General features: G+C 34.1%; 2 protein-coding genes across 4 annotated transcripts; both read left to right on the top strand.

Moving 5' to 3' along the window:
* The first annotated feature begins 5,090 nt into the window (after positions 1–5,090).
* Positions 5,091–13,670, top strand: LOC147403223 (aspartic proteinase 36-like). The gene is made up of 10 exons (XM_086438723.1): positions 5,091–5,494; positions 6,450–6,579; positions 6,703–6,950; positions 8,848–9,072; positions 10,055–10,217; positions 10,301–10,374; positions 11,259–11,349; positions 11,891–11,966; positions 12,207–12,278; positions 13,404–13,670. The coding sequence occupies exons 1-10, from the start codon at positions 5,256–5,258 to the stop codon at positions 13,550–13,552; spliced, it is 1,467 nt and encodes a 488-aa protein (XP_086294849.1). The 5' UTR covers positions 5,091–5,255; the 3' UTR covers positions 13,553–13,670.
* Positions 13,671–15,480: 1,810 nt separating this feature from the next.
* On the top strand, positions 15,481–25,910 carry LOC147403222 (ion channel CASTOR-like). Of its 3 annotated transcripts, none has more exons than XM_086438720.1 (12): positions 15,481–15,978; positions 16,537–16,608; positions 17,472–18,080; positions 18,906–19,088; positions 19,981–20,040; positions 20,127–20,330; positions 20,433–20,681; positions 21,614–21,712; positions 22,086–22,280; positions 23,487–23,579; positions 24,794–25,051; positions 25,165–25,910. In XM_086438720.1, exons 1-12 carry the CDS (start codon positions 15,559–15,561, stop codon positions 25,381–25,383), a joined length of 2,661 nt encoding a protein of 886 aa, XP_086294846.1. In that variant the 5' UTR covers positions 15,481–15,558; the 3' UTR covers positions 25,384–25,910. The 3 variants fall into 3 exon arrangements, with proteins under 3 accessions (XP_086294846.1, XP_086294848.1, XP_086294845.1); XM_086438719.1 differs by lacking the exon at positions 21,614–21,712 and adding an exon at positions 21,773–21,871 and having other exon boundaries at positions 15,482–15,978; XM_086438722.1 differs by lacking the exons at positions 16,537–16,608; positions 21,614–21,712 and adding an exon at positions 21,773–21,871.
* The last annotated feature ends 866 nt before the right edge of the window (positions 25,911–26,776 follow it).

The raw sequence follows: 26,776 nt of genomic DNA, 5'->3' as shown, positions 1-26,776 counted from the left end.
AAAGTCATTTGAGTATGCCACCTGTCAGGTCATATTATCACGACTCATATGAATTGAGGTTGACTGCAACTTTCACGGAAAGATGTGGCACGTGAAGAAACAGTATTGAAAGTTAAAAGAGAAAAGAATAAAGAATAAAAAAAAATAATAATAATAATAACAAAAGTAAATTTTTTAACCACGAGAATTGGTACAGAACTACAAATAAGGAGACGTAGGAGACCACATTATACCTCTTACCATGGCATGAAACTCGAAATAAAAACCTTTTCATAGCATGCACTTTCATTGACCTTGGCTTTAGTCAATGGCAGGAATATCAATGCCTTTCAAATTTCACTATTGTGATTTTAAACATAAAAATAAATGATGATCAAAAGCTTGTTTATACACTTATGTTAGGGTATTATTATTATTATTATTATTGTTGTATTGATGATGGGGTTTCAGATCATAGGCCCAACTAGTAGAGACAAGGCAACTGACATTTTAGAGCATTGTATTTTTTTTAGATCCCTCGGGTACATGCAATATACATACACAAATCACACATACCAGATAAGCATGGATAAATCACTATAAGTGGTCAACGAGGAAATTCGAACTCAGGGCGAGAACCAAGATTTTGCTCGAGGACAACCAAGAATATAAATATTTTTGTAGGGGTAATAGTGGTAGAATTTTTTTATCCATTGCTAAAATCTATCGCAATAGCTTACTAATTCATAGACTTTGAAAATTCTTGTGGGGGATTGTAAATCCACCACTACTTCAAGATCTCTTTCTTTTTGAAGGGATGTCTTGATTACTCCACTCAACACTTATTGGTTGTTTAATAATAATAATAATAATAATAATAGAGAGTTGCTAATCCTTCATCAACTTTTATTGATGCTACATCAATTCTTATATAAATCATCAAAGAATTACGCACAATTGGTGTGGCATTAATAAAAGTTGGTGTGGCAATAACAATTCTCTAATAAAAATAATAATAATAATTTTGATTCTTATCCTGTGTAGAAAGTAAGAAGATAAAGGTTTGATGGTAACCATGGTTTAAAGTTTTGTCACTTTGAAATGTTTTAGTGGAACATTATGATTTCGATTGAGATCAACACGAAATGATCAGGGATCATCTACGCCAATTGAATATTAAAGTAAGCCCAATAAAGTTTAAGTAGGACCTAGTTATACCTATTTAATTAGTTTTTTCGGGATTGGGTTTTGAAGTCAATCTTGGCGGGCGAACTCACTCTCCTTTTGTATTGATATTTCTTTCATGTCAAGCGGTTTTCCTATCCCCGTTTTTTCACTTTCTATCCTTACTTGTCTCCTCCCCCTTAGACCCTCCCCTTTATCTTCTTTATTCTCTATCTACTATTTAACTTATCGTCAAAAATTCAATAAAATGGTTCAAAATTTTGTGTTGTTTAGAAACGTTTCAAATGAAATAGAAATAAAACATTTGACCTAGATTTGTTTCTCAGATGTAATCAATCTCATTAAAAACAGACTTACGCGGTGACGAGACAAAAATTTCAACAGATGCCAAACACATTTAGTTAGTAAAGTCTATGAGTAATGATACCTTGACTTGGGTTCAATCCTCGTTGATATTGAGTTACTAATCTCAACTTACCAATCTTAATAAAATAAAATAAATATTTAATTGAACCAACATGTGCCCACATATTAGCACAAATGCAGGCTAACTAGCTAGAGTGGAGACGATCAGACTTAGACTAACCATTTTTTAATTAATTGGTTAACTTAGATTTGCTTTTGTGTCTCAATTAAATTGATTTATTCAAAGCCACACCCATGCCTGCCCCCATAGACATCAAAATATGCCCAAAGCAACGTGGACCAATCCTTCACCAGGTCAGCAAATTTCCACGTCAGCATTTTTATTAAAAACAGTGATTTAGAGATACCCATCTACGTTTTAGTGAATATTTGAGATGCCCCAAGCTCATGATATTCTCCCTTGACATAGTTCTTTAATAGAATAATGTAAAATATCTTGAATGCCCTCATCTACAATCTCTTACCATGTAAAATGTCTTAAGTGCTCTCATCTACAATCTCCTATTAAAAAAATCATTTTTCTCCGATATATATTTTTTTACATCTTTAAGCTCTTCAATCTATGAAGTAAATTAGTTTTTATCAGGGGTGCAATTTGTTCCCATTCAAATCGAGAATCAAACCAAATTGACATCTTTGGTGTGATTTGGTTTCGTTTAGAAAAAGCTGTAGTTCGGTTTCGGATTACGAAAATGGAGAATTGGTCAATTTGATCCAATTCTCAAATCAAGCTTGACTAGAATTGAACTCTTATAGAATAAATATATATATAATAATAATAATTATAAATTATTTTAAGAATTAGGACATAAATTAATGATCTTTTATGGATAAACTAATGCCTTTTTTATTGTTTCAAATTTAATGTTTATTATATGTTTATTTTTTTCTTAAAAAATGTTACAATCTATAGAATATTGACAACCCATAGTATTGAATCCAGCCAAATCGACTTTAGTTTGGTTTGGTTCTTATTTAGTGGAACCGACCTATGTTAGTTGGATTTCAATTTAACCTCAAACTAAACCAAGTTGCACCCCTAATTTTAATCCATTACTTTTATAAAAATCATATTATATTCTCGAGGTTGAATGGTTCGATACATAAAATCTTCAAGGTCGAAGGATTTAAAAAAAAATAAAAAATCAAGGATTTTCAAAATCTTGGCGTCATGTTGAAAATGATGTCATTTAAATTAATTTTGAGTGGACTGAGGTCAAGGAGTCCAACTTTGAAGGGTCTGCCCATTTCTAGAACTTTGAAGAAACCTCACCCTTTACATGGCATGAGGCACAGGTTTGGTGAATATTTAAACCGACGATATTACTCTTGACCTCGGTCTTCTTTTATAGATTAAAAAAAAATGACCTCAATCACCCAACTTAAAAAAAAAAAGAAAAAGAAAAAAAAGAGAGGCTATGTTAGATGTACTTAGACTTTGAAAAATATATATAATAAATGGTAACTGACTTCATGGATGTTTCGGAAGTGAACACATGGGAGACAATATCATTTGGGGTCCCTAAAGTGTGAAAATGTCAAACTCTAGACTTCTAGTGTCGATAACCGACACCGACTAGTCTTGAAATAAGAGAGGAGCTGTTATTTTTAATAAAAAAAGGAAAGAATTATTCTTAGGAAAGAAAAAGGAAAGGAAGCAAAAGTAGAAAAGATTATTGAGAAAATTAAAGATGCTTATCATCATTACCTGTTCCGTATATTAATTGTGCTAAATATTGCTATTATGTCGTAAGCACACCTTTTTTCCATTATCGTTTGACCATCAACGGGTTATCAGGAAATTTGTTTTCAATGGAACGTGAATTCCTTAAAAAAAAAAATTAAAAAATTGTTATAGTAAAATGAATTTAAAAAAAAATAAGAATTTCATTGTTTAATTGCCTTTAAGAAATACTTGAAAGGGTTAATCTTGAGGGATTGGCTCAATGGCAATTTTGAACCAATAGGTTGTTAATGCTTTTAACTCGTGTGTCTGATATCTAATATGAACATTAACTCCCCAAGAGGCACCCATGAGGGCACACCCTCACTTACCTGATGCGCGTAATGTACAGGTGTTGCACATGCCTTAGAATTAGTCTTTGAACAAGATCATGGTATATGGACTGAGCAAAGCCCAGATATGAGCTCAATCTACTATTTACAAGGATACTTAATTATCAAAAAAAAAAAAAAAAAACACTCAAAAGAATTACATGTTCCATGTATTAGTGTTTAACTTGATTTTATCGATTCATGGATGGATCGAATGTTATGATTTGTGGATGCCAATTAATCGGAAAATTTTCTCTTCTACTTCCATGGCCAGTGCAAGAGGTTTCCTACATACCCAACCTTAATAAAGATCTTATTATTACATGGATTGAACCTTACTGTGGAGACTGTGTCGCTCGAGGTGGGACATGCGGATTTGAGAGTAATAATGTAAGTCGTGAAGTCGGGTGTTACAATCTTGGTCGATGAGGTAACTTCCTTCCTTAGCTTTCATAAAGTAAAAAAAAAAAAATCAAAATTATTTGATACAATTCAAGACAATCTAAAACATTCAATGTTTCGTTCTAGTCTCAATTAAAATTTATTGATTGAAGCATTTTGAGGTAGTATAAAACTTAAAATTATTTGATAGAATTCAAAACAATCTAGAACATTCATGTTACGTTTTGAGCTCAATTGAGTTCTATACCGAGTATGAGCATCAATTCTTCAAACACACACCCTCACTAACCCAATGCATGTGATGTGCGGGTGTTGTACATGCCCTAGGATTAGTCCTTGGACAAGACCATGGACATGATCATACTTTTTTTATTAATAGGATGCTGCTAACCCCTAATTCATTTAAGGGTATTTTATAGTTTTTTTTTTAAACATGAAAATCATTGTTAATTCCTTTTTTTTTCCTTCTTGCCTTTGAGTGTAGTGAAATCAATGCGATTCCATTAGATTTTTTCTACATTAAATAATGTGTAATAGTTGATGTCTTGTTCATTATCATCAATTGATTTCACATTCTAGTATTGGAAAGTTGAGCTTTACCAACAACCAACTTATTGACTCAACTTTTCAAATATTAACTCATTAACTTGATCAAGTCAACTAAAAAAATGAACAAAATAGTATAAAACATTTGACCAGATTATTCAAGTTCATCTATATATAATAAAATATTAGATTAGATTAAGAATCATGATAATTTGATGCCCCCTATGCCCCCCCATCACAAAATCATAGATCAATTTTCTTAGGATACAGAAGAAAAAAAAATGATTCTCCGTATCCCAAGCAAATGATCTGCGAGAATCATTATTCTCACATCAGAAAAGGTGAAGCTTTACTTTCATGGACCTAAACAAAAATTTATATTCCACATGGCAATATTTGGGGTAATCAACATAGAACACGGATTATTTGTGTCCATCAACACCACAGCTTAGTTTTTTTCGCCTTTTCCAGTTTTCCTATCTGATGCGGAGAATTTGTTTTGCCGTTGAAGACGCGGAGGGTTTACCTGTCTTTTTATTCTTTTTCAAGTCTCAATCTCTTTCTTCCCCTAAATTCTCTCCCTCTCTCTCTCAAATTCAATTGAAAATACATTTAAAATAATCGAAAATTGAAAGAAAGAAAGAAAGAAAGAATTTTGTTTCATGGGGACGACGAAGGATCTCAGAAGAAGAAGAATGAGATCTATAATCTCAATAATGGTGGTTTTGTTTCTTGCTTCTGGTGTTTCTGCAAATTCGGGAGTATTTAAGGTTCAGCACAAATTTGCTGGACGAGAGAGGTCGTTAAATGCTCTCAAGGCGCACGATAGCCGTCGCCACAGTAGGATTCTATCCGCAGTTGATCTTCCTATTGGCGGGAATGGCCATCCTGCTGACACAGGGTTCGATTTTTTTATTGGAAAATTAGATATCTTTTTTCCATCTTCTTTTATTATATAATTTAATATTGTTTTTCTTCGTTGAGATTGATTTTTGTGAGAATTATGATAGTTTTGAGTATATAATTTGATTCAAATGTATAGATCTGTTGGAGATTTTTTTTGACTATTTAATCAATTTGATGGATATATAATTTTGTTTAATTTATTATTTTTATAGGTAATATGTTTTTGAGCTTATTTGATTGTTGGGTTTGTTGTTTTAGGCTGTACTTCGCTTCATCAATTCTTATTCAGTTTGATTTCTTGGAAAATTAAATATCAGTGTTTCCCTGTTTTGTATGTTCTTTTACTATATAATTTGATATTGGGTTTCTTCGTTGAGATTGATTGTTGTGAGAATTATGATATTTTGAGTATATAATTTGACTCAAATGTATTAGATCTGTTAGAGATTTTTTTTATTTATATTATTTAATCAATTTGATGAAAATATATTTCTTGTTTTTTTGGTAATATTTTTTGCATTTATTTGATTATTGGGTTTGTTGTTTTGGGCAGTACTTAGGTTCATCAATTCTTAACCAGTTTGATTTCTTGGAGAAAAAAAAACATCTGTAATTGATTGTTGCGAGAATTATGCTATTCTGAGTATATAGTTTGACTTGGAGATTTTCTGTTTCATCAATCAATTTGATGTTTTTGTGCTTATTTGATTGTTGGGTTTCTTGTTTTAGGCTGTAATTTGCTTCATCAATTTGTAATCAGTTTAATTTCTTGTAAAAAAATGAAGACTTTTCCTCTTTTTATTTTATTTTATTATAGTCGAGAGGGATTGATTGTTGCGCCAATTATGCTATTCTGAGTACTGAGTATATAATTTGACTCGGAGATTTTCTGTTTCATCAATCAATTTGAAGTTTTTGCGCTTATTTGATTGTTGGGTTTGTTGTATTAGGCTTTATTTTGCGAGAATTGGGATTGGGTCACCTTCAAAGGACTACTATGTGCAAGTCGATACAGGGAGTGACATTCTTTGGGTCAATTGTATCCAATGCACCAAGTGTCCACGGAAGAGCGACCTCGGTGTATGCTTGTTCTTTTGTTTTGTGTCTTTTTATCTTTTTGTGTAATAAGTAATGTTCAATGCGGTTCATCAAAGATTGTCGTGTTTTGTCTGACTTTTATGTTGGATTATTTCTTATGTGCAGATTGAACTCACGCTCTATAATCCAAAGGATTCAGTGACTGGAAACGTGGTTAGTTGTGATCAACAATTTTGTTCTGATGTATATGGAGAAGCCTTAACTGGTTGCCAACCAAACATTCCTTGTGAATATAGAGTGGTGTATGGAGATGGGAGCTCAACTGATGGATATTATGTAAGTGATTTTTTACAATATGAGCGAGTATCTGGAGATCTCCAAACCACACCTGCAAACTCAAGTATTATATTTGGGTGAGTCACTTCTAAATTTATTGATACTAAACATTAATATTTATGGCCTATTAGTGGCCTTCAAATCACCATTCTATACCTTTTCCAACATTACACCAAATGGATGTATGATTCATGTTTTGTAATAAGTGATACATTTTAATAGGTCTGAGATATAAGAATGCTTGAAAGATTATGAAAATATTGTGTAAAATGAAAATATTTTTTAGATTAATTATTTAGTTTATTGGATGCAATTTTCAATTGGCATTATGGGCTATTTCGTGGTACCAGAATTAAAACAATTCGCATATAACTTATTCCTTATTAATCTTATAATTGATTTTTTTTTTTTATATTTAGCGTGTAACGAGAGGTATTTTGATGTGAAACATTGGGCGTTTGACATTTTGGTTGACTTCTGTGTTGGATATTATTGGAAAACGTGAATTATTGTTAAGGAATATTTTTGATAATTACTTGAGCAATTATATTTGACTATTGTATTTTATGAGATCTCAAAAACATAACAAATTGATCAAATATAGTTACTACGGTCTCAATTCTTTATGTTGAGTTGGAATCCATTGGAAGAACACCACTCAACCGACAGTCAGAGTATTGCTCCAATGAATGCCACTAGATTTGTTGAAAGGATCTGGTGCCATGCTTGTTGTACCAAATACCATTGTCCCTTAAAAGAAGCCTTTGACTTTCTATTTTCTGTATCCTCTAAGAAAGATAAACTGGTACATGACTTGACATTCATGAATGTGGTAGCTCTTCTTGAGACTGAATGATCAAGAAATTGAATTGGTAACTTATTTTCTAGTATTGATGGGTTTTTCACTAATTCTTGTTACAAGTATAAAAGAATTTGGGTATGTGATAGGGATGGTTTGTTCTTGGTGAGATCTCTTTTCATAAGCCTTCAACTATCCATTTTCAATGTGAGCTTGTTTTTGCAGGAGTCCAAAATTGCTATCTTCAACTTCTCTTAATAAATTCTTAATGGTCATTTGTAGAAAAAAAAAATCTTAATGGTCAATCATCTAATCATTTGTAAGTGGATTACCTTTGATACCTACTCTTATGTGCGAATCAAGTTGGAAAATTATGAATAACCTTTTACCATATTGCATTATTGTTTAATTAATTGGGTACCTTCTTTTAGACTAAGTTGGATTATGGTATTACTGTGTTAGGTACTCTTCGTGGTTGGTCTTCTCTTTGCCGAGAATACTCCCTTTTCCCATCTTTTGGGAGTTCTAGGATGAAAGAAATCATAGGTTGTTCAGTGTTGAAGAGGAGGAGGGTGCTTGTATGTGTGCTTAACATTAAGTCTTTCATGTTCAAATGGTCTAAGGGGCTTCTTTTTTTGAAGATTTTGTTTTGAGATGGCATGCTTTGATTTATGGGGGGTAGTTCTCAAAGCTTTTCTATTTCATTAGAGTCTTGGGAGGTATATTCGATATCTTAGACAGTTTATGTATGTTCTCTATATACCGTTCAACCTATTCTCAATAAATAAATATACTTAGAGAAAAAAAAATGGTTGCAATACATCACAGGAAAATTTTCGAACTGATTTTCCTAATACTTCTCATAATTTATTGTTGTAGCAAGTTAAAGGTCAGTATTGCTTCCCTTCTAGTTATTTTTGTTGGCATTTTCAATACCTTACATAGGTCATGCATAGATGAGGTAGATAGATGATGCTTGTATGGCCTTCGACTTTACTTTTTTGATTTCTATTATTTTTTTTTGAAAATTGTCCCAAATTCTCCACTTAAACTTCTGATCCGAATATTTGTTGGAGGCTGGATTATTATTTTTGTTTGGATTGCAATTGTTTCGTGTAGGCATATTATTATTGGAATTGCTGCGTTAAACTTAAAGTGTCCATTGTTTTGGCTAGATGTGGTGCTAAACAATCTGGGGATCTAGGTTCATCTGGTGGAGCACTTGATGGAATTCTTGGTTTTGGACAGTCAAATTCATCCATGATTTCACAGCTAGCTGCATCTGGAAAAGTGAAAAAGATTTTTTCTCATTGCTTAGATGGTGCAAATGGAGGTGGAATCTTTGCCATTGGACAGGTGGTGCAGCCGAAAGTAAAAACAACTCCATTGGTAGCAAACCAGTATGTGCTGTTATTGTTCTTGGTGAACAAGTCATGAATGTTTTTTACCTTTATCATTTCTAATGATTCTGTAATGGTATTTTGCATTAATTTTTGTACTTTACCTATCATCTCTCCTTCGCTTTCTCTATTTCTATATTAATGTCCGAAGACTATTTAGGGATCTTTGAATGGTAATTTATTATTATGCTATGATTTGGTAATTTACTGGTAGATAACATATTAATAGGGAATCTAGGGAACCGCATGTCCACAATCAACACAGAAAACAAATCAACACAGCGGCTGCATGTGTTCTTCATACGGTGCACCGTTGATTTCTCACAACATGGTTCAAATACACAAAAAGAAAATAGAACACTAAATTTGAATAGGAATAGAATCACTCCTAGGGTTTGTTCACAAGAATAGGTAAGAAAAAGAAACTAAAAAAAGAAATAGGAAAAAAAGAAGTAAAAGAAACCCTATTTAGATGAAAGTTTCTCTGATACCATGTAGGTTTAAGGGCTTCATAAGAGAAGAAGGAAGAAGATATGCGAACAAGTGAGAGAAGTGGTGGCTGTGTTCTCCATTGATACACATGATCCTCTAATTTCCTCTCATATGAAAGAATTCATCAATATTACAAAATTGCCAATTATAATTGATAACAACCAAATACGCCTATTTATGCCTATTCTACTTACTAATGATGGAATATAAATGGTAAAATAACAACTAAAGGAAAATATTAATGGTCATATTACGGTCATCTATGGAAAACGTTTTAAACATGAATACATGAAACTTTTAAACTTGTAATAACCTTAATTGTTTGACTGTGTTTTCTAATTCTTTGCTTGAGAAAGATGAATAGTGTTGTCTTTTATGTTTGTATATTTGTACCAGTGTAGTCTACATTTTTTCTTTTTAAGCCTATTTGTTTTAAATCTGATATTGATATATGATGTTTCACATATTTATAGAATTGTTATTGTTTTAGGCCACATTACAATGTCAATTTGAAGTCAATTGAGGTTGGTAAGGCTGTTCTAGATCTTCCCACAGATGTATTTGACACTGGAGACAGGAAAGGCACAATAATTGATAGTGGTACAACCTTGGCTTATCTCCCGGCTATAGTTTATGAACCTTTAATGAGTAAGGTATGTGATATTGTCAGAAACCTACACATTTCATGATCCTTCCAGTAAACAAATGTTAATGATATTTTTTATATTTTAATTAGGTATTGGCTGGTCAGCCTGCTTTGAAACTAGAAACTGTTGAGGAACAATTTTCATGCTTTCATTACAATGCAAGGTATGGTTCTTTTGGAGGACCAGATTGACTCTCTCATAGTTTTAGCCTTTCTTGTATAGAAAATATTTGGGACATTAATATTAAAAATTCAGAATTATATAATTTTTTCAACATATGGCTCCAGTGTGCTTTGAAGAAAATGTTTGGTATCAAGTGTCAAAACTACACGAAAAGAAAGAGAGAAAAAATAAAAAGAATGGTATCAAGGGTGTTTTTAATATACAAATTTTTGACTCAGAGGTGTTTGTTTCTTAGTTGTCGGAACTTGCCCGCAAGGTTAGCAATGTGATGTTCCAATTTTATTTTTCTTTGATTTCAATTCTAATTGATTAGTGAATGTCTTATTAGAATTTTAGATTAAGAATTATAATATTTTTAGATTTAAAACTTGAGGATACATATATCGTATGCATTCAAATCACATTTTATGGCATAGAGAAGTCACTCGTGATTCTTCTGTATAATATTTCCTTGTAATGAGCTAGTTATGGTTGTAAATAGCTGTTGTGTCTTTTCTCTTGAATTGTGTTCCTTCTTTTGGGAAAAAGTACACTCCGTTTTATAAGATTCACATATCTGATACACTCCCAAGTTTGAAATTTCCTGATTGTGATTTGAAGTCGTAGGAAAATATTTGAAGGCACATGGATCAACAGAAGTTATGGATTACATTTTCATGTTTCTGTGAAATGTTATCTTTATTACAGCTTCAACTTAAATACCATGTTTCTTTTATTAGTCCAGTTCTCTACTTTGTGCTTATTAGGAAGCAATTACACTATTAAGAACTATTTTGTTGCTATAATTTCTCATCCAATTTTTACTGAAGCAGGGAAGAGCAATAAGGTCTCAATGATATTATTTTTCCCTTTATCATTTTGCAGTGTGGACGAGGGATTTCCGACTGTTACTTTTTATTTCGATAATTCACTTACCCTGCTGGTATATCCTCATGAGTATCTGTTCCAAATCAGTGTAAGTAAATTTTAGAAAGTTCCATATCAATTATGCTTCTCTTCTGGTCCACTACCATGTTTGGCCTTTTCTGTGAAGGGCTTTTCAATATTCGTACTACACAATGGTTGAATGCATGCTTATTGAAACTTTAGGCCATGACAGGCACACTTTTGCATCTCATTTCAACTTGAGATTGTAGAAACCATTATATATTCAACTTTTTTGGTATAAGATGTTACTTTTTGGGAGCACAATATCTATGAAGAAAGAAACTTTTTACATGGTCCTATCACCCAAGCTTAAATTGAATCATTATTTTTGCTGTTTATGTTGTTATTAATCTTTTTTTTTCCATTAGGTAAAGTTGTTAGTTACCATTATCTTGTGAATCGTTACAAACTTCCTATTATGTTGTTCCGAATTGCCTGTGATTGTTAGTATATTTGTGTTGCTTGATGTAGTTTCTATTATTGTTAATGTCCATGATAGTCAACCTTATTTTCGTTCTTTATCTTTCTTTACATATTTTTTTCTTACCGTTTTGATGACATTTTGACAGTCAGATGCGTGGTGCATTGGTTGGCAAAATAGTGAACTGCAATCGAAGGATGGGAAGGACATGATACTTTTGGGAGGTATTTGCTAAAATCTTTTTAAGTAAATAGCATAAATATTTTCTTACTAATAACTAAAGTACCTTTAATTTCCATCACTTCTATCATATCCAAATCTCAGCACAATTTTGATCCCGAAACATTAGATGAAGAAGTATATAGCCATTAAATTATAATTGATTATTGACGTATAGGAAAAGTAAATGTAATATTTTATTCTATTCTTTTAAGCTCTTCATTTGTTATTATGTTTTCATGCAGATTTAGTGTTATCAAATAAGTTGGTCGTTTATGATCTCGAAAATCAGGTCATTGGATGGCATGAACACAACTGTGAGTAATGCACAAATTTTCTCCTTGACTTATTATTTGTGGACGCCTCAAACCAAGAGTTCCATTTTATGCCGAGTCATACGTTATCGTGATCTTTTTGTAACTCATTCTTTGCATTGTTTTAGAAATGCAACCCTCTTCTCTTTTTGTTATATGTTAATATACATTTTGGTTCAAATTGCTGTGGTAGTTGTGAAAGTTTGATTTTCAAAAAATAAAATAAAATAAAATAAACATAAACCAAATATGGGTTCAAGTCCTGTTTACCCATCCAAAAAAACAATGAATCAAATGAATAAAATAATGTGAAAAAAATTCATATATGACAATGCATGAACGCGATTGTGGACTGAGTAGATAAATTGGGAATAAAATAATGTGAAAAAAATTCATATATGACAATGCATGAACGCGATTGTGGACTGAGTAGATAAATTGGGTCGTGGATTGGGTGGACTAGCTTAGTTGTGAGCTACGTTTGGGAGGTGAGTTGGGTCAAGGAAGGAAATGCAGGTCATCTCCCAAATTGTATTGGTCATAGGCTGCCCACTTGTGATTTGAGGAAGGGAAGATGGAAGAGTTTGGTTTTGTAGGGTAGAGAAGAGAGGCTATTGTGAGAATGCAAACCGAGGACCACAAGGATCAATTCCTCCTTCCCACCCCGCCTTCAGGACATTTATATGCCACACCAAGATTAGGTGGTTAGCACATGAACAGCGTCCTTGATCCGGGCAGATAAATTGGTTGGACTAGCTTGGTTGTGAACTAGGTTTGGGAGGTTTGGGAGTGCACGATGACACAATGGTATGGACTTCAAGCTATCACAATTCAAAAACTCATCAATGATAAAACCCCAATTGAATTCAAGTGCAAACAGGTGGAAGGGGTGACATGTGTAGCCCATGGGATTAGTAGGGTGCTCTAAGAGGCCCGAATACCCAAGGTATTAAAAGAAGAAGAAGAAGAAGAATTTGCGTGCAAACAGAACTCAATTCATTTTTACACAAAATAAGTTTTTTTTTTTTTTTTTTTCTGTTTTTGTTTTTGTTTTTTTTGAATGGAGAGTCCATTGTGGTGGGATAACTGAAGTTTTTTGTTTTTTTCCTTTTTCGTGGTTGATTTCAGGCTCTTCAAGTATTCAAGTCCAGGATGAACAGTCTGGAGCAGTACATCTAGTAGGTGCCCATGATCTGTCTTCTGCTTGCAGTACGAATGAGAAAAGCATCTTGATAATATTGTTATTAACTATCATGTTTCATAAATTTATTTTCTGAGTTCTTGCAACCAATCGCTCACACCCCGGCTTCCATTGATTTGTTGTGTAATCATAATTTCTTGTTAATTTTATTTTTTAAATGAAAATGTGTGCTTGCCACGGTTTATATGCTTCAGTCTTTGTGCATTGTCCATTTGAACCACAGGTCTTGTATAACTGTCCAGCCCCATACGTTAGGGACTACTTTCTTGCAATTTTTTTGATATTTGTAATCTGTAACATGGCGACCTACAGATTCCCTTATTTTTTTGGAATTCTGAATGTAACTTAAACCAGAGGAAGAGATTGATTTTAGTGCTAGACATTAATGGTGAAGAAGCTTACTCCGACAATCCAGCAACAATGTCCTTCACATTATCGTGGATTAAAAAATAATATAAAACCCATATATTGCTGTTGATATAATGTAATGTCCTGTTAATCGGTAACTTGTCCTAGGAGAAGAGGACGGTCCTTATGGCTAGCTCTTTGTAACATAGTTTTGAAAATTGTCCCAGATTTTGATGATTTGCTTGAGTTATCTCAATATGGTTTGTGAACGAGACACTGTGGCTTCTTTTTGATACATAGATCTGGAAAAAAAAAATGTCTCTCAGTATCGTTCGTGAACAAAATGTTTCTCTATGAACCCTATGTTGCATATTTGCATTTCTATCCGCAGAGCAAATTGAAGTAGAGGGCCGTGACACTATGGTTGCTTTCTACTCCCCCATGTCTCTGGCATGGTAAAATTTCTGAGTCGTCGTTGATATTTATCTTACAGTAGAGAGTTCATCATCATCAAGGTGTTATCTCAAATCTGGGATTGGCAGAGTCAAACAAATATATTTTAATTTATTAAATTTTTTAAAATTTAGATTTATATTTATTTTTCATATATAGTTTTTAAATTATATAATACATAGGACGGTTTCCCTTTTATTTAAATAAGACAGAAGCCTCTCACCATCTCTGCCTCATTATTTTAATGACATTATTAACAGCCACTAACACTTATTTTATTATTAATTTAGGATAATTAAGACATACCCTTGTTTTTCAAACTGATGACATAGAACTTGATCTTCATCTTCAGTGAGAGGCTATTAAAATGACTTAAATGCCCTTGATTTGATTTTATTTAAAAATACCTTATTTTTATGAATAATGTTGAAACGACCTTAAGATTTTACCTCATATTGCACATCCTAATGTGAAAATGGGGTAGAAATCATGTCAAAAAGTATGTATGGCTCTACCCACTTTCACGTCAGGATGTGAGAATCTTAAGGTCACTCCAACATGACTCTATTTTTATTCCTAAAATCAGTTATCTTCAACCTATTGGGTAAATGTTTTTATATTCACTATTATCTAAAGATTCTATATCCTTCAACGTTAACCCTCATGAACAAGATGTGTAATAGAAGTCCATGGATTTTTTGATAGAAAAATCACAGATTTTCTACCCAAGCAATGGATTGAAGATGGAGTCGAATAGATTGAATATAATTTATTACAAAAATTGAAAAGTTTAAAGATTTGATTTTAGGAAAAAATCAAGGATTAAAAATGATGGCATTTAAGTCAATTCTTGTGGCCTTCCAGACGAAATTAGACCTAGGTCAAGGGTATCCAGTCAGTTTGAATTTTGAAAACATTAGGGGTATGTCTCAAATATTCACCGAAAAGGGGAGGGGTATATCTAATGACTTAATATTCTATTAGTTTATTATTACTAACTAATAAGTAATTGAATAATATGAACTCACGTGGTTTTGGTACGCGGCTGACGTGGAAAAAGCACAGAACCGCACATCTTTTTCCTGTGTATCTCAATGAAAAAGATCTATGGTTACGTGGTTTTCCACGTCAGCAGCATACCCAACCGCGTACCAAAATCGCATGCCTTCGTCACGACTCTAAGTAATAAGCATCAAGGAGCCCTTAATCACAGAAACAAGGAAAGCCAAGCCCATAAAATGAAAACCAGTAAAAATCCCTAACTTTTACTTATTTCCAAACATGTCCCACGATCCTGAGCACTCTCCTTCCACCAACAGAGACTGGTTTTTCCCTTCTCCTTCGATTATCCACACAACTCCACCCAGATCCTTAAATAACACTAAACGATTCTCTACAATCCCTAGAATCCCGAAACCCTACGTCCCCGATTCGAGATCTCAGAGACCATCGACGCACCAGAGCTTCTCATCATCAAATTCGATCCCTCGTAGAGACGTCAAGTATGCTGGAATTCGGCGGAGAGTCGATTTCGCTCATCGAAGCGAGTCAACGCGGAGATCGAACGGTTCAGACATGGTTTCGGTGCAGAAAACTGCGAAATCGGATGTTTCGGTGGATAAAAAGACCTTCGTGAAGAGATTCAACGGTTTTTTGAGCGATTGGTTGAAGGTTCGAAAGAATTTGGCTTTATCGGTGGTGGTGAGTCGATTTTCCTATAGTTTTTTGTCCTAAAATTTCATCTTTATTTAAAAAATTATTTAATTTGATTGGTCGATTAGTTGAATTTTGCGAAAAAATTCCCAATTTGATTCGATTACTCCAAAATTTTCAAAATTACTACTCATTCTACACGCGCGGGTAACAAAATGAGTACCTACCTAACATCTCCGTAACTGAAATAACGGTAACGTCCCGGACATGATCTGCTCCCGAAAACAACACGGTTCCGTTATTTGGCCGTTATATTGTTTAACGGCTTCCCTTATTTACCTTATTCGTTATTATTTAAGATTTTTAAAATATTCCTTTTTTTTAAATATTAGGCATCTGTTGTGGTACCTATCATTTCATGAGGGCAAAATAACGGTAACGGTCCATGGCCGTTACAACTGTGATAACCGTAAGTTTTTAACCGCTATACCATTTGTAATTACCAGAATACCCTCATGTGTACACGTGTCTAATAAAGAGGGCGAGTAGGGGGTTGCTTTATGTTTCATGGCAATAAGTTGGGACTAACAGTTGGTTTGTTTGCAGCTTATTGTCACAGCTTTCTCTTCTCTGCTACACAAAAACTTTTATTTACAGAGTGAAGTTAACAATTTGCAGGTAAATTTATGTTGGCACACTTTAGTGTTAATCCTTCCCTGCATAGTTGGTTCAGATTACTTCTATGGAACCTTAGTTTTTACTTAAATTTAGCAGCAGTGTTTTAAAAACCGGACCCTACTGGCTAGTCTGATCAGGTTAAACCAGACCCATTAGCTTCTACGGGTTGAGTCAACAAAAACAACTCAATTTTATAAAAACGATTTTCTTGCTTGGTTCACACTGGTTTAACCAATGACCTGGCCGGATTTATAAAAAGACTGATCCAATTTTTGGGTAAGTTTAACATAACCGGTCACAATTCGGTGATTCCCTTCGTGTTTTGAAATTGATGATATGCCCCGTTGGTCTATGGTATTTTCTTATAAACTAGTGAAAAATGATCTAACTTAGAAATATTTTTATTAATGGGCCCACATAGATTGTCACGTTGGAAAAATAACACTAGAACCTTCTCAAATTATTTTGGACTTGATCCATGCTTTGAATATGGATGACCACTAAATTCTTAAATTTCAAATTCAAATCCAATGGTGAAAATTTTTCTTTCTTTTTTTACTTCCATAAAAGTTATTAAAACCTTGTAATGTACATCTTATGGCATTGGATCATGTTTTTGAAGTTACCTGATTTTGGGAAGAAATAGAAAAATACCTACTTAGTATTTCATTTTTGGGTCCAACCTGTTTGACCCACAAGTTGGACCACTTTGGACCTATTGGGTCAATCATATGGGTCAATGACCGGTCCGGTTTTTAAAAACCACTGTGTAGCAGCTGAGGTAGCATGGCCCAAGGGTTCACTTAATATTGGTTTCCTACTATACAAGACTTTAGTTGATGAATCTTATTTTCTTTTTGCAGGACCAACTTTCCAACCTCCATGTGAGATTACAAGCATGTAATTTGTTGGATTCTGTGGAAATTGTCAACTCCATATCACATGAAAGCGACCATTTTCCTAACAAAGGCTTAAAAATTTCTGCTCTTGTTGTCTCGCTTACTCTTCTATCAATCCCACTCCTTATTTTCAAGTACATTGATTACATTTCAAAATCGAGGAGATCATCAGAGAATATCGAAGAAGCTTCTCTAAACAAACAACTAGAATATCGGGTTGATATATTTTTATCAGTCCATCCGTATGCGAAGCCATTGGCGTTGCTTGTTGCAACACTACTGCTTATATGTCTTGGTGGGTTGGCACTCTTTGGTGTGACTTATGATAGCTTGGCGGATTGCCTTTGGTTATCTTGGACTTATGTTGCTGATTCGGGCAACCATACAAACACTGAAGGAATTGGTCCAAGGCTAGTTTCGGTTTCTATAAGTTTTGGTGGTATGCTTATATTTGCAATGATGCTTGGACTTGTTTCTGATGCAATATCCGAGAAGTTTGATTCGTTGAGGAAGGGAAGGAGTGAAGTGGTTGAGAAAAACCATACTCTAATACTTGGGTGGAGTGATAAGTTGGTATGATTCTGATCCTGCTTCTTCCTTACTAGAAATTGTTTCCTTTCTTTGCATCTCTTGAGTTGGATAGAGAACAAAAATTTATCATAATTTTTTTTTTTTTTTGATGGGTAAGCTGGACTTGAACCCAAGACCTCAAAGTTGCTTTGCAATGTGTCAAACCAACTGAGCTATGGGTCTAAACCCTCATCTAAAATTTATCACAATTTCATTTGTCACTTTTGACTAGCCATGAAGGCCACCATAGTATCTAGTTTATCCTGGTGTGCAGAAGAGGGATGTCGATCCTCTACTTGCATCTCCCTATCTATAGACATCAACCTTCTTGATTTGAATATATATGATTGCAAGAACACAATGATCCTACACTCATGCTTTCACTTGTAGAGTTCACATGTTTGAAATAAGTAACAAGCATGCACAAAGACCCCCAAATATTCTTTCTGTTAAAAACCACCACCAAAGAGAGGTAATCTAGGTTGATTTTTGAAATTACTAGGAAAGCTGATTTTTAAACATTTACATAGTGGGCAGGTTCAATTACTGGGGCTCTGCTAGAAAATTAAAAAATAAAATTTATGAAGTAAATATTTAACTCCAGCGTCCCTCTTCAGCAAGAATTGTAAAAGCCATATTTTGAGGTGATCTCTTATTTTCAGTTTCTTTGCTTGTTATCCAAGGCTTACAAAAAGTGTAGATAAACTGTCCTTAGGAATTAATAGAGTTGTGTATCCATGAAAGTTTCAAACTCTTACATGGTAATTGGTCATGAAGACATCTCCAAGATTTGGGTTTCTTATTTCCAGTAATTCCTTTGTGTATCAGGGATCATTGTTGAATCAGCTTGCCATAGCCAATGAGAGTTTGGGTGGAGGTACCATAGTAGTATTGGCTGAGCGAGACAAAGAAGAAATGGAACTTGACATTGGTAAAATGGAATTTGACTTTAAAGGAACATCTGTCATATGCAGAAGTGGAAGCCCTCTGATCCTAGCTGATTTGAAAAAGGTTTGCTTTGCTTTATTAGTTTGATTAACAAATTTACGTTGTTCCAGATTCCCTACTTTTCTGTATCTATTGACATCGTTTGATCTAAAGCTTGTTATTTCTTATTGTTAAGTACAACAATTTTAAAGGAAAATCTGAGTAAAAAAAAATACAAAAACAATTCAGGGAGATCAGACTGACCAAAAAATGAGGGAAAAAAAATCCCACCTCCAATTTTTAGTCAACTCCCATCTAAATACAAAATTGTTACGACGAACATCTTTGAATTCACCAATGTATGGCTATTTGAACAAATTGTTATTCATGGATAGCTTCAAGATCGATAAGTATCCAATTAATCCCAAACTTCTGAAAAAGAAAGCCTAAACATCTTTGGCAAGGTTGCAATGATTTCATCTCTTAAGATACATGGTGTTTTACATGTTCCCTGATTTCATCTCTTTACAGTTGGAGAGAGAATGTTTTTTGCTCTAGATTGAGGATCTTGTGATACCTAACCCTTTTTACTATGTGTTGGGTAGTTTGGAGGAAGAGGAATAGGAAAAGTAGGCTCTTTGAGGGGAAGGAGAATCCATCTTGGGGTGTTATTTGAAGAGTTCAAAGGGATGTTTGTGAGGTGGGAATTGCTGAGTCGGTTTGTATGGAGAACATATAGCTGTTTTTTTTACATTTTCATTCCTTTGTATTCTGGAGATCTCCTCTGCCTCCTCTCTTTATTGATATAAAAATTTCCTTTATCTATAAAAAGAAAGGTTGCAGTGAAGCAAACATGATTGATCAATTAACATTTTCTTTGGTCTTTTGTGGTGCAATTTGCAAAATAATCATGGAAGTTTGTTATAAAGCTCCCTTTTTGGTGTTCTTAGTTACTGATCGTATGGAGTTTTCATAGGTCTCTGTTTCCAAGGCCCGTGCTGTGATCGTCCTTGCGGAAGATGGAAATGCAGACCAGGTATACTATAAGAAGGGAACTGATTTACCCATGTTCGATATTGGGTGTTGGGTACTCACTCTTAACTCCTCTATGGTTTGGTACAGAGTGATGCTCGTGCGTTGAGAACAGTTTTAAGTTTAACAGGAGTGAAAGAAGGTCTGAGAGGACACATAGTGGTGGAATTGAGTGACCTTGACAATGAAGTTCTTGTTAAACTTGTTGGTGGAGATCTTGTTGAAACTGTTGTAGCTCATGATGTAATTGGCCGCTTGATGATTCAATGTGCTCGACAGCCAGGCCTTGCCCAGGTTAGTTTTATATAATTTAAAACTTAAAATTCCCTGTAACTCATTCACACTTGATTATTTATAAAGTATTTCCTTTTGCCTTTTATGAACTTGGTATTACAGATCTGGGAAGATATACTCGGTTTTGAAAATTGTGAGTTCTACATCAAAAGATGGCCACAGTTGGATGGAATGCATTTTGAGGATGTATTGATCAGCTTTCCTGATGCTATTCCTTGTGGAGTCAAGTCTGCGGCTTATGGTGGAAAGATCATTCTGAATCCTGATGACTCATATGTCCTACAAGAAGGCGATGAAGTTCTTGTTATTGCAGAGGACGATAATACCTATGCTCCAACCACGTTGCCTATGGTGCTTTCTTTTTTCTTTAGAACATAAAGAATTCATGAGATATTATAAAAAAATAATAAATAAAGAACAAAAGGGAAAGTATTCTATGAGCATATCTTTTGCTTTGTCTATTTGATGGGGGTTTTAAGTCCTGTTATTTACAAAAGTAGATATGAGGTAATTGCATAGTTGAAAATCCTACTTGTGCCTTTACATATAACTGTTTGTTTTCTACTGATGTTAAATACCCACTCATATAGAATTTGGATATTAGCGTCTGTTGGTTTGCTATTAGGCAGTTTCTTCTATTACCCCAACTTGAAACAATAAACCTAAATGCATTATCTTCAAGCATAAATTACAGACAAGTGAGAAATAATAGGATCTGCTGTAGTGATGAATTTATAATTCTACAGGCCTCTACTATAATGTTTCGTGCATTCTTGTGATCCAGACCATAGAATTCAGGGACCAAACTAAATCTTAGCAGACCTTGATCATTCTCCATGCAATATTTTGGAGACCCATGACTTAAGAATGTAAAAGAACGTCATCTATTCAATTGTTTGAAATCTGATCAAATTGACATTTGGGTTATGATATCTCACTGGGGCACATTGTTTGGATGACCTGGACTGAAGTTCAGATCCTTTACATGTTTTATGGAGTCTATCCCGAAGTGCGTTATCTGTAATGATACATTTTTAATTTTTCTCTTACAAAATGCATCTCTCACAAGAATGACAAATGCAATAAAAGACCTCATTTTTATTTGTATTGTATACATGATATGAAGAAATAAGCAAAGGGAACAAGCAAGCAACTACAGTTAGGTTGACCAAGTATAAAGAATTTCTTCTAATAACGTCGGGGTGAGTCCCACCATGGAATTTAAATGTAAGGAACCTATGGAAACTAAAACTTACAAAAATATAATCAATTTGATCGTTCAGGTCAAAGAAGCATCATTCATAGACATTGCCCGGTCAGCAAGAAAGCCACAGAAGATTCTACTTTGTGGATGGAGACGGGACATTGATGATATGATTGTGGTAAGTTCATTCTTTTAAAGCCCTAATCCTCGTTTTTTTTTCTTGGTCTCAATGCTGCAGGTCTGGAGAGGACATCTACCCAAAGATTTTATTGTTCCAAAGTCTCCCGAACGGATACTTTTCTGTGGTTGGCGTCGAGATATGGAAGATATGATTATGGTAAAGATATGAGAAATCAATGGTCCCTCTTGTGTGAATGCAATTCTTATATATTACAGTGTGGTGGTAGACATCCCGGACGTTTTGTTTGCAATCAAGACTTCCCATTCCCAAAACCCTTACTGCTACGTACTGTTTTTCATCCCAACACAAAAGTTGGATTTGATTCTGAAAAAATGCCTTTACTAATTTTTTCTTGATAATGTTAGTTCAGGTATTGGAGGCCTTTTTAGCATCGGGATCAGAATTGTGGATGTTCAATGAGGTACCCGAAAAGGAGAGAGAAAAGAAGCTCATTGAAGGTGGTCTTGACATCAATCGTTTAGAGAATATATCATTGGTTAATCGTGAGGGGAATGCTGTTATACGCCGTCACCTGGAAAGCCTGCCCTTGGAGTCCTTCGATTCTGTGAGTGTCAATTTTCATTATGTATTTATGCCCCAAAATCCCAACACATATCTCTATGTGTTAGAATCTTGAGGTATGAGATAATTCCTAATACAGTGATAAACAATAGTAGTAATGAAACAAACATAGTTACATAGTTATATATAAGTTGGTTATAATTCACAATATATATTAGTTAATTAGAGTGAATTATAATTTTTTATTATTATTTATAAGTATAAAGATTTTATAAATATTGAAAGAGAGGGAGAGTACAATGGAGGCCGAGATAGCCCCCAAACAAGAAAACACATAGAAAAAGAGAAGCAAATTGTAAGTGAAGCACAAGCAAAAACAATAGAAACAAATCATAGCAAAACTAAGAGTTACACAAGCTATCCCATCTAAACACAAAATCTTCAAATAAAACTCCGGAAAACTCCTTGTTCAGCTTAGCCCAAAAGAATATCAACCCTAGTATCTCCATATACACCATGTGAGCGCTATTCTCCTTACCTTTGAACACCCTGTTGTTTCTCTCCATATACACTATGTTTTGTTTCATTACTACTATTGTTTATAACTGTATTAGGAATTATCTCATACCTCGAGATTCTAACACAAAATCATGGGACACATGTCGGGATTTTGGGGTGTGACAATATTAGACAGAATTGAATGGAGAAACAAGATTCATTCAGCTGACTCCAAATCTTGGGAATGCTTTAATGCTGTATTATTGCCATGAGAAGTGATAGAATAGGGTAAGATGAATAAATATGAGTATTTTTGTGGATTTCCCCCCACTAATAAGAAAAGGTCAGGAGTTTAGGTACACATCACCGAAATCAAAGTTCAACATGCACAGATGATTGTAACCATCTGATTGCTCATTTTCTTATCATCCAATATGATGTAATCGTTCAGGTGGCTATGGTAACCTAGGAGATAGCCTAGGTAGGGCCATCAAATGTTGTGACCCCACCCCGAGCATGTTTGTTGATATCTTTGATATTCCATAAGTACATGGTTAACAACTGACCACTGTTTCACAATAGTCGAGTATGGGTTTACCTTTCCAGAATTGTTCTGAACTGCTATTAGTGATTTTGATCCCTTGAGTTGTGAATGGCTAGATAAAAGTGACACTTACGGATGCTTACATTAATGCACCCTTCACCCTTTCTTAACTTGCTCATAAAACGAGCTTGTTCGTAATTTGTACAGATCTTAATTTTGGCTGATGAATCTGTTGAAGATTCGGCCATTCAAGCTGATTCAAGATCCCTTGCAACATTACTGTTGATCCGTGATATTCAGGTACCTCAATCTAACATCTCAGTGATTTTTTTTCTTATTTTTGAGCCATTGATGCTGTCTTTCCATTCTTCTTTTATGTTTTCTTTTCCTGGCATTTTTCTCTTATTGGGCTTTCGTTTTAATAAAAGTATGTTCAAATATTTTCTTATTGATATTGATTAAAGACTACAATTTTATGAATTACATATGCTTCCATTATTTGCCTATATTTTTGCTTCTTTTAAATTTGCATTTGGTTCTTGGAAATATGTTTCACAAACTACCTTGAAGTCTTGATGGATTCCATACTTCAGGTTTCTAATCATTTCATGCATATTTTTTTTTTTCCTTTTTGGTGCACTTTCGGTTTTTTTTTCTCCAACTTGTTTTTGCATTAAAGGTGAATATCATATCCATTCATCACAGTATAAAAAGATTTTGGAATTACTTAAAAATGGTAGCTCTGAAGCAACGAGGAAAGGGTGAAGCGGAAGGGGAAAGAGGGGGAGGGGGACATGATCTCCAATTCTTAGAACATAATAAAGGAAAAAAGATTCCACGTTCAGCCTTCTCATTTTCTTTGAGATCACACTTGAGGAATCTACCACACTTATACTACATGCACTTGTCTTTGAAAAGATTAGTGGAGAGAAATAAAAGAAAAAGTTGCAAAAACAGGGTTAAAAGGCTTGAATACTTTCATCTTCAAACACTGTAACAAAGAGAAAAAAAATGATTAGGGTCAGACAATTCCTTGAAAAAATGAACAAAATCTACAAAATACATCATACACCATTAAATTCCTGGAGGATGATAGCCCAGTAAGTAATGGTAGCATGAATCTTCTTGTTCATATTTTTAATGGTTAATCTTCTTGATCAATCATGGATGTTGGACTTGTCCTCAAAAGATATGTGTGTTCCTTTCACCTCATTTGACGAGGCTTACTCAACACACATTTCTACTTTTGTTTCACTATCATTCCTGCAAAACTTGAGATTCAGTTCAGACTAGTTCTCCACATAGTTATTGAGCCTTGTCTGAAAGTTTCTTGATCACTGCCCCTTATCCAAACGTGCCCCCACATGGAATCTGTAATTCTATTATCTCTAACTCATTTTTTTTTCTAGTTATTTTACTTCAGTTAAGTGTTAAAAATGTCCTAGGTTGAGCACAAGAGTGTCTCTTTAATATTTAGAAAAAAAAATACCACTTTTTTTTTTTGACTTTTGCAGGCAAAGCGTCTTCCTTACAGAGAAGCCATGGTTTGCAGAGGAAGCTTCTCGCAGGGTTCTTGGATGGGGGAAATGCAACAAGCTTCGGATAAATCAGTTATAATAAGTGAAATCCTAGACCCAAGAACTAAAAATTTATTATCCATGTCAAAGATCAGTGATTATGTTCTATCTAATGAGCTTGTCAGCATGGCATTAGCTATGGTGGCAGAAGACCGCCAAATAAATGATGTGTTGGAAGAGCTCTTTGCGGAGGAGGTAATCTTTCCCTGCTTTTAGAGTAAATCTGACTGCCTGCTTTTTTTTTTTTTTTTTTTCCAATTTAGATTTTCTTTTACTTTTAAACAGACTTAAACTTTTGACTTGAGCAGGGAAATGAGATGCATATAAGGCAAGCCGATCTCTACCTTCGTGAAGAGGAGGAATTGAGTTTCTATGAAATACTCTTACGTGCCCGACAGAGGAAAGAGATTGTGATTGGGTATCGAACTGCGAATGCAGAGCGAGCTGTCATCAACCCCCCAGCCAAGAGTGAGAAGCGGAGGTGGTCATTAAGGGATGTGTTTGTCGTAATTGCCGAGAAGGAATGAGATGCATGGTTTTTGTTGATTCTCAATTGCACAAAACTCAAACAAGATCAATGGGCTGAGGTACGTAACCATAGCGTTTCTCTCACTTGCAAGAAGAAAAGGGCTAACAGGTCCGACCTAAGAGATGTCAAAAATTTCAAAAATTGCCATGGGCAAAGTTACCAGAATGATGATGGGACGCGCCTTAATGCCATTCATTGGACCATTGTTATGCTCGGCACAACTACTTTTGTGTATCATCCACTCATTCAAGGTGGGAAGTTTCAAATGAAACAATGAACAGCTCCTTCACCAGGATACAGCTTACTCATTCTTGATTAATAAATGATTTTGGCTGATCAAATTTGTATAATTTGCTATTTTACTGTATTTTAATTAAATTAACTTCTTTTTTCAAAAATCTTTACAAGTAAGGAATTCTACAAACCCTATGGATGGTACCAGGTTTTAACAGTGGATTATAGTATAGTGCAGGTTGCACATTATGCTTCATCTCTTGTTCACTATATCAATTTCTAGAAAGAATAAGAATTTGTTATGGGGAGTATGGTTTGAAATCTTGTAAAGAAGTGACCGTGGAATTCAAGGTTTCTCAGCCGAATCATTCCACGATGGTACAACATTTTGAAAAATTTATGGTTATGTGAATCATAATCGTGCTGTCTTATGAAAGTACGACAAGTTGATGCGAAAATAGTGGTTTAACTTGACTAAAACTTTTTCGCTTTCAATTAACTTTCTTGGATCATATAAAAATGTGGTGTTAGCTCTGAAATCATTTAATACAAACCTGACCATTACACGAAAAGTACAAAGGAGATTAACTTGTGGTAGTTGACACATAATGGCCTGACAATTATTATTGATCACCTCAGCTAAATAATAATATCGGCTTCTGAAGGTTTGAGGGGACCTTCGGCTTCCAACCACGAGCTCTCCAATCTTCTCGATCAACTCCTTCATGCTTCTACTTTCAGCCAAGCGATCAAGAAGTTGCGTTCTTATAGTGTGAAATGAACCGAAGAACATTGATCAAGACATATAGATAAGTGAAATACATCTTAAACCCAAAATAACAAGAAATGATTAACATAGAGAGATGGACAAGGACCTGAATAAAACAATGCTTGTTGCTACAGCCATGGTGTGGTTTTTATGGAATTTTTTTTTTCATGAAATCTCAAGGAAACAAATATAGTACATTAATTCCAAAAGCTTTTACAATGTAATAAAATCTTTCTATATTAATAATTAGTTTGATTTTGTTTGTATCATTCATTGAACCAAACATATAACCTTCAAAAAGAGGTTCCTTTTATGTTTCTACGACACATCGTCCAAACACATAATTATCATATATTTTTGTATTAATAATTCTTCTTTTTTGTTTGTA

Source organism: Akebia trifoliata, chromosome 4 (assembly GCF_017979445.1).
Source record: "Akebia trifoliata isolate Shusen 1 chromosome 4, ASM1797944v1, whole genome shotgun sequence".
Lineage (NCBI taxonomy): Eukaryota > Viridiplantae > Streptophyta > Magnoliopsida > Ranunculales > Lardizabalaceae > Akebia > Akebia trifoliata.
This window is presented reverse-complemented; position numbering and strand designations above follow the sequence as displayed.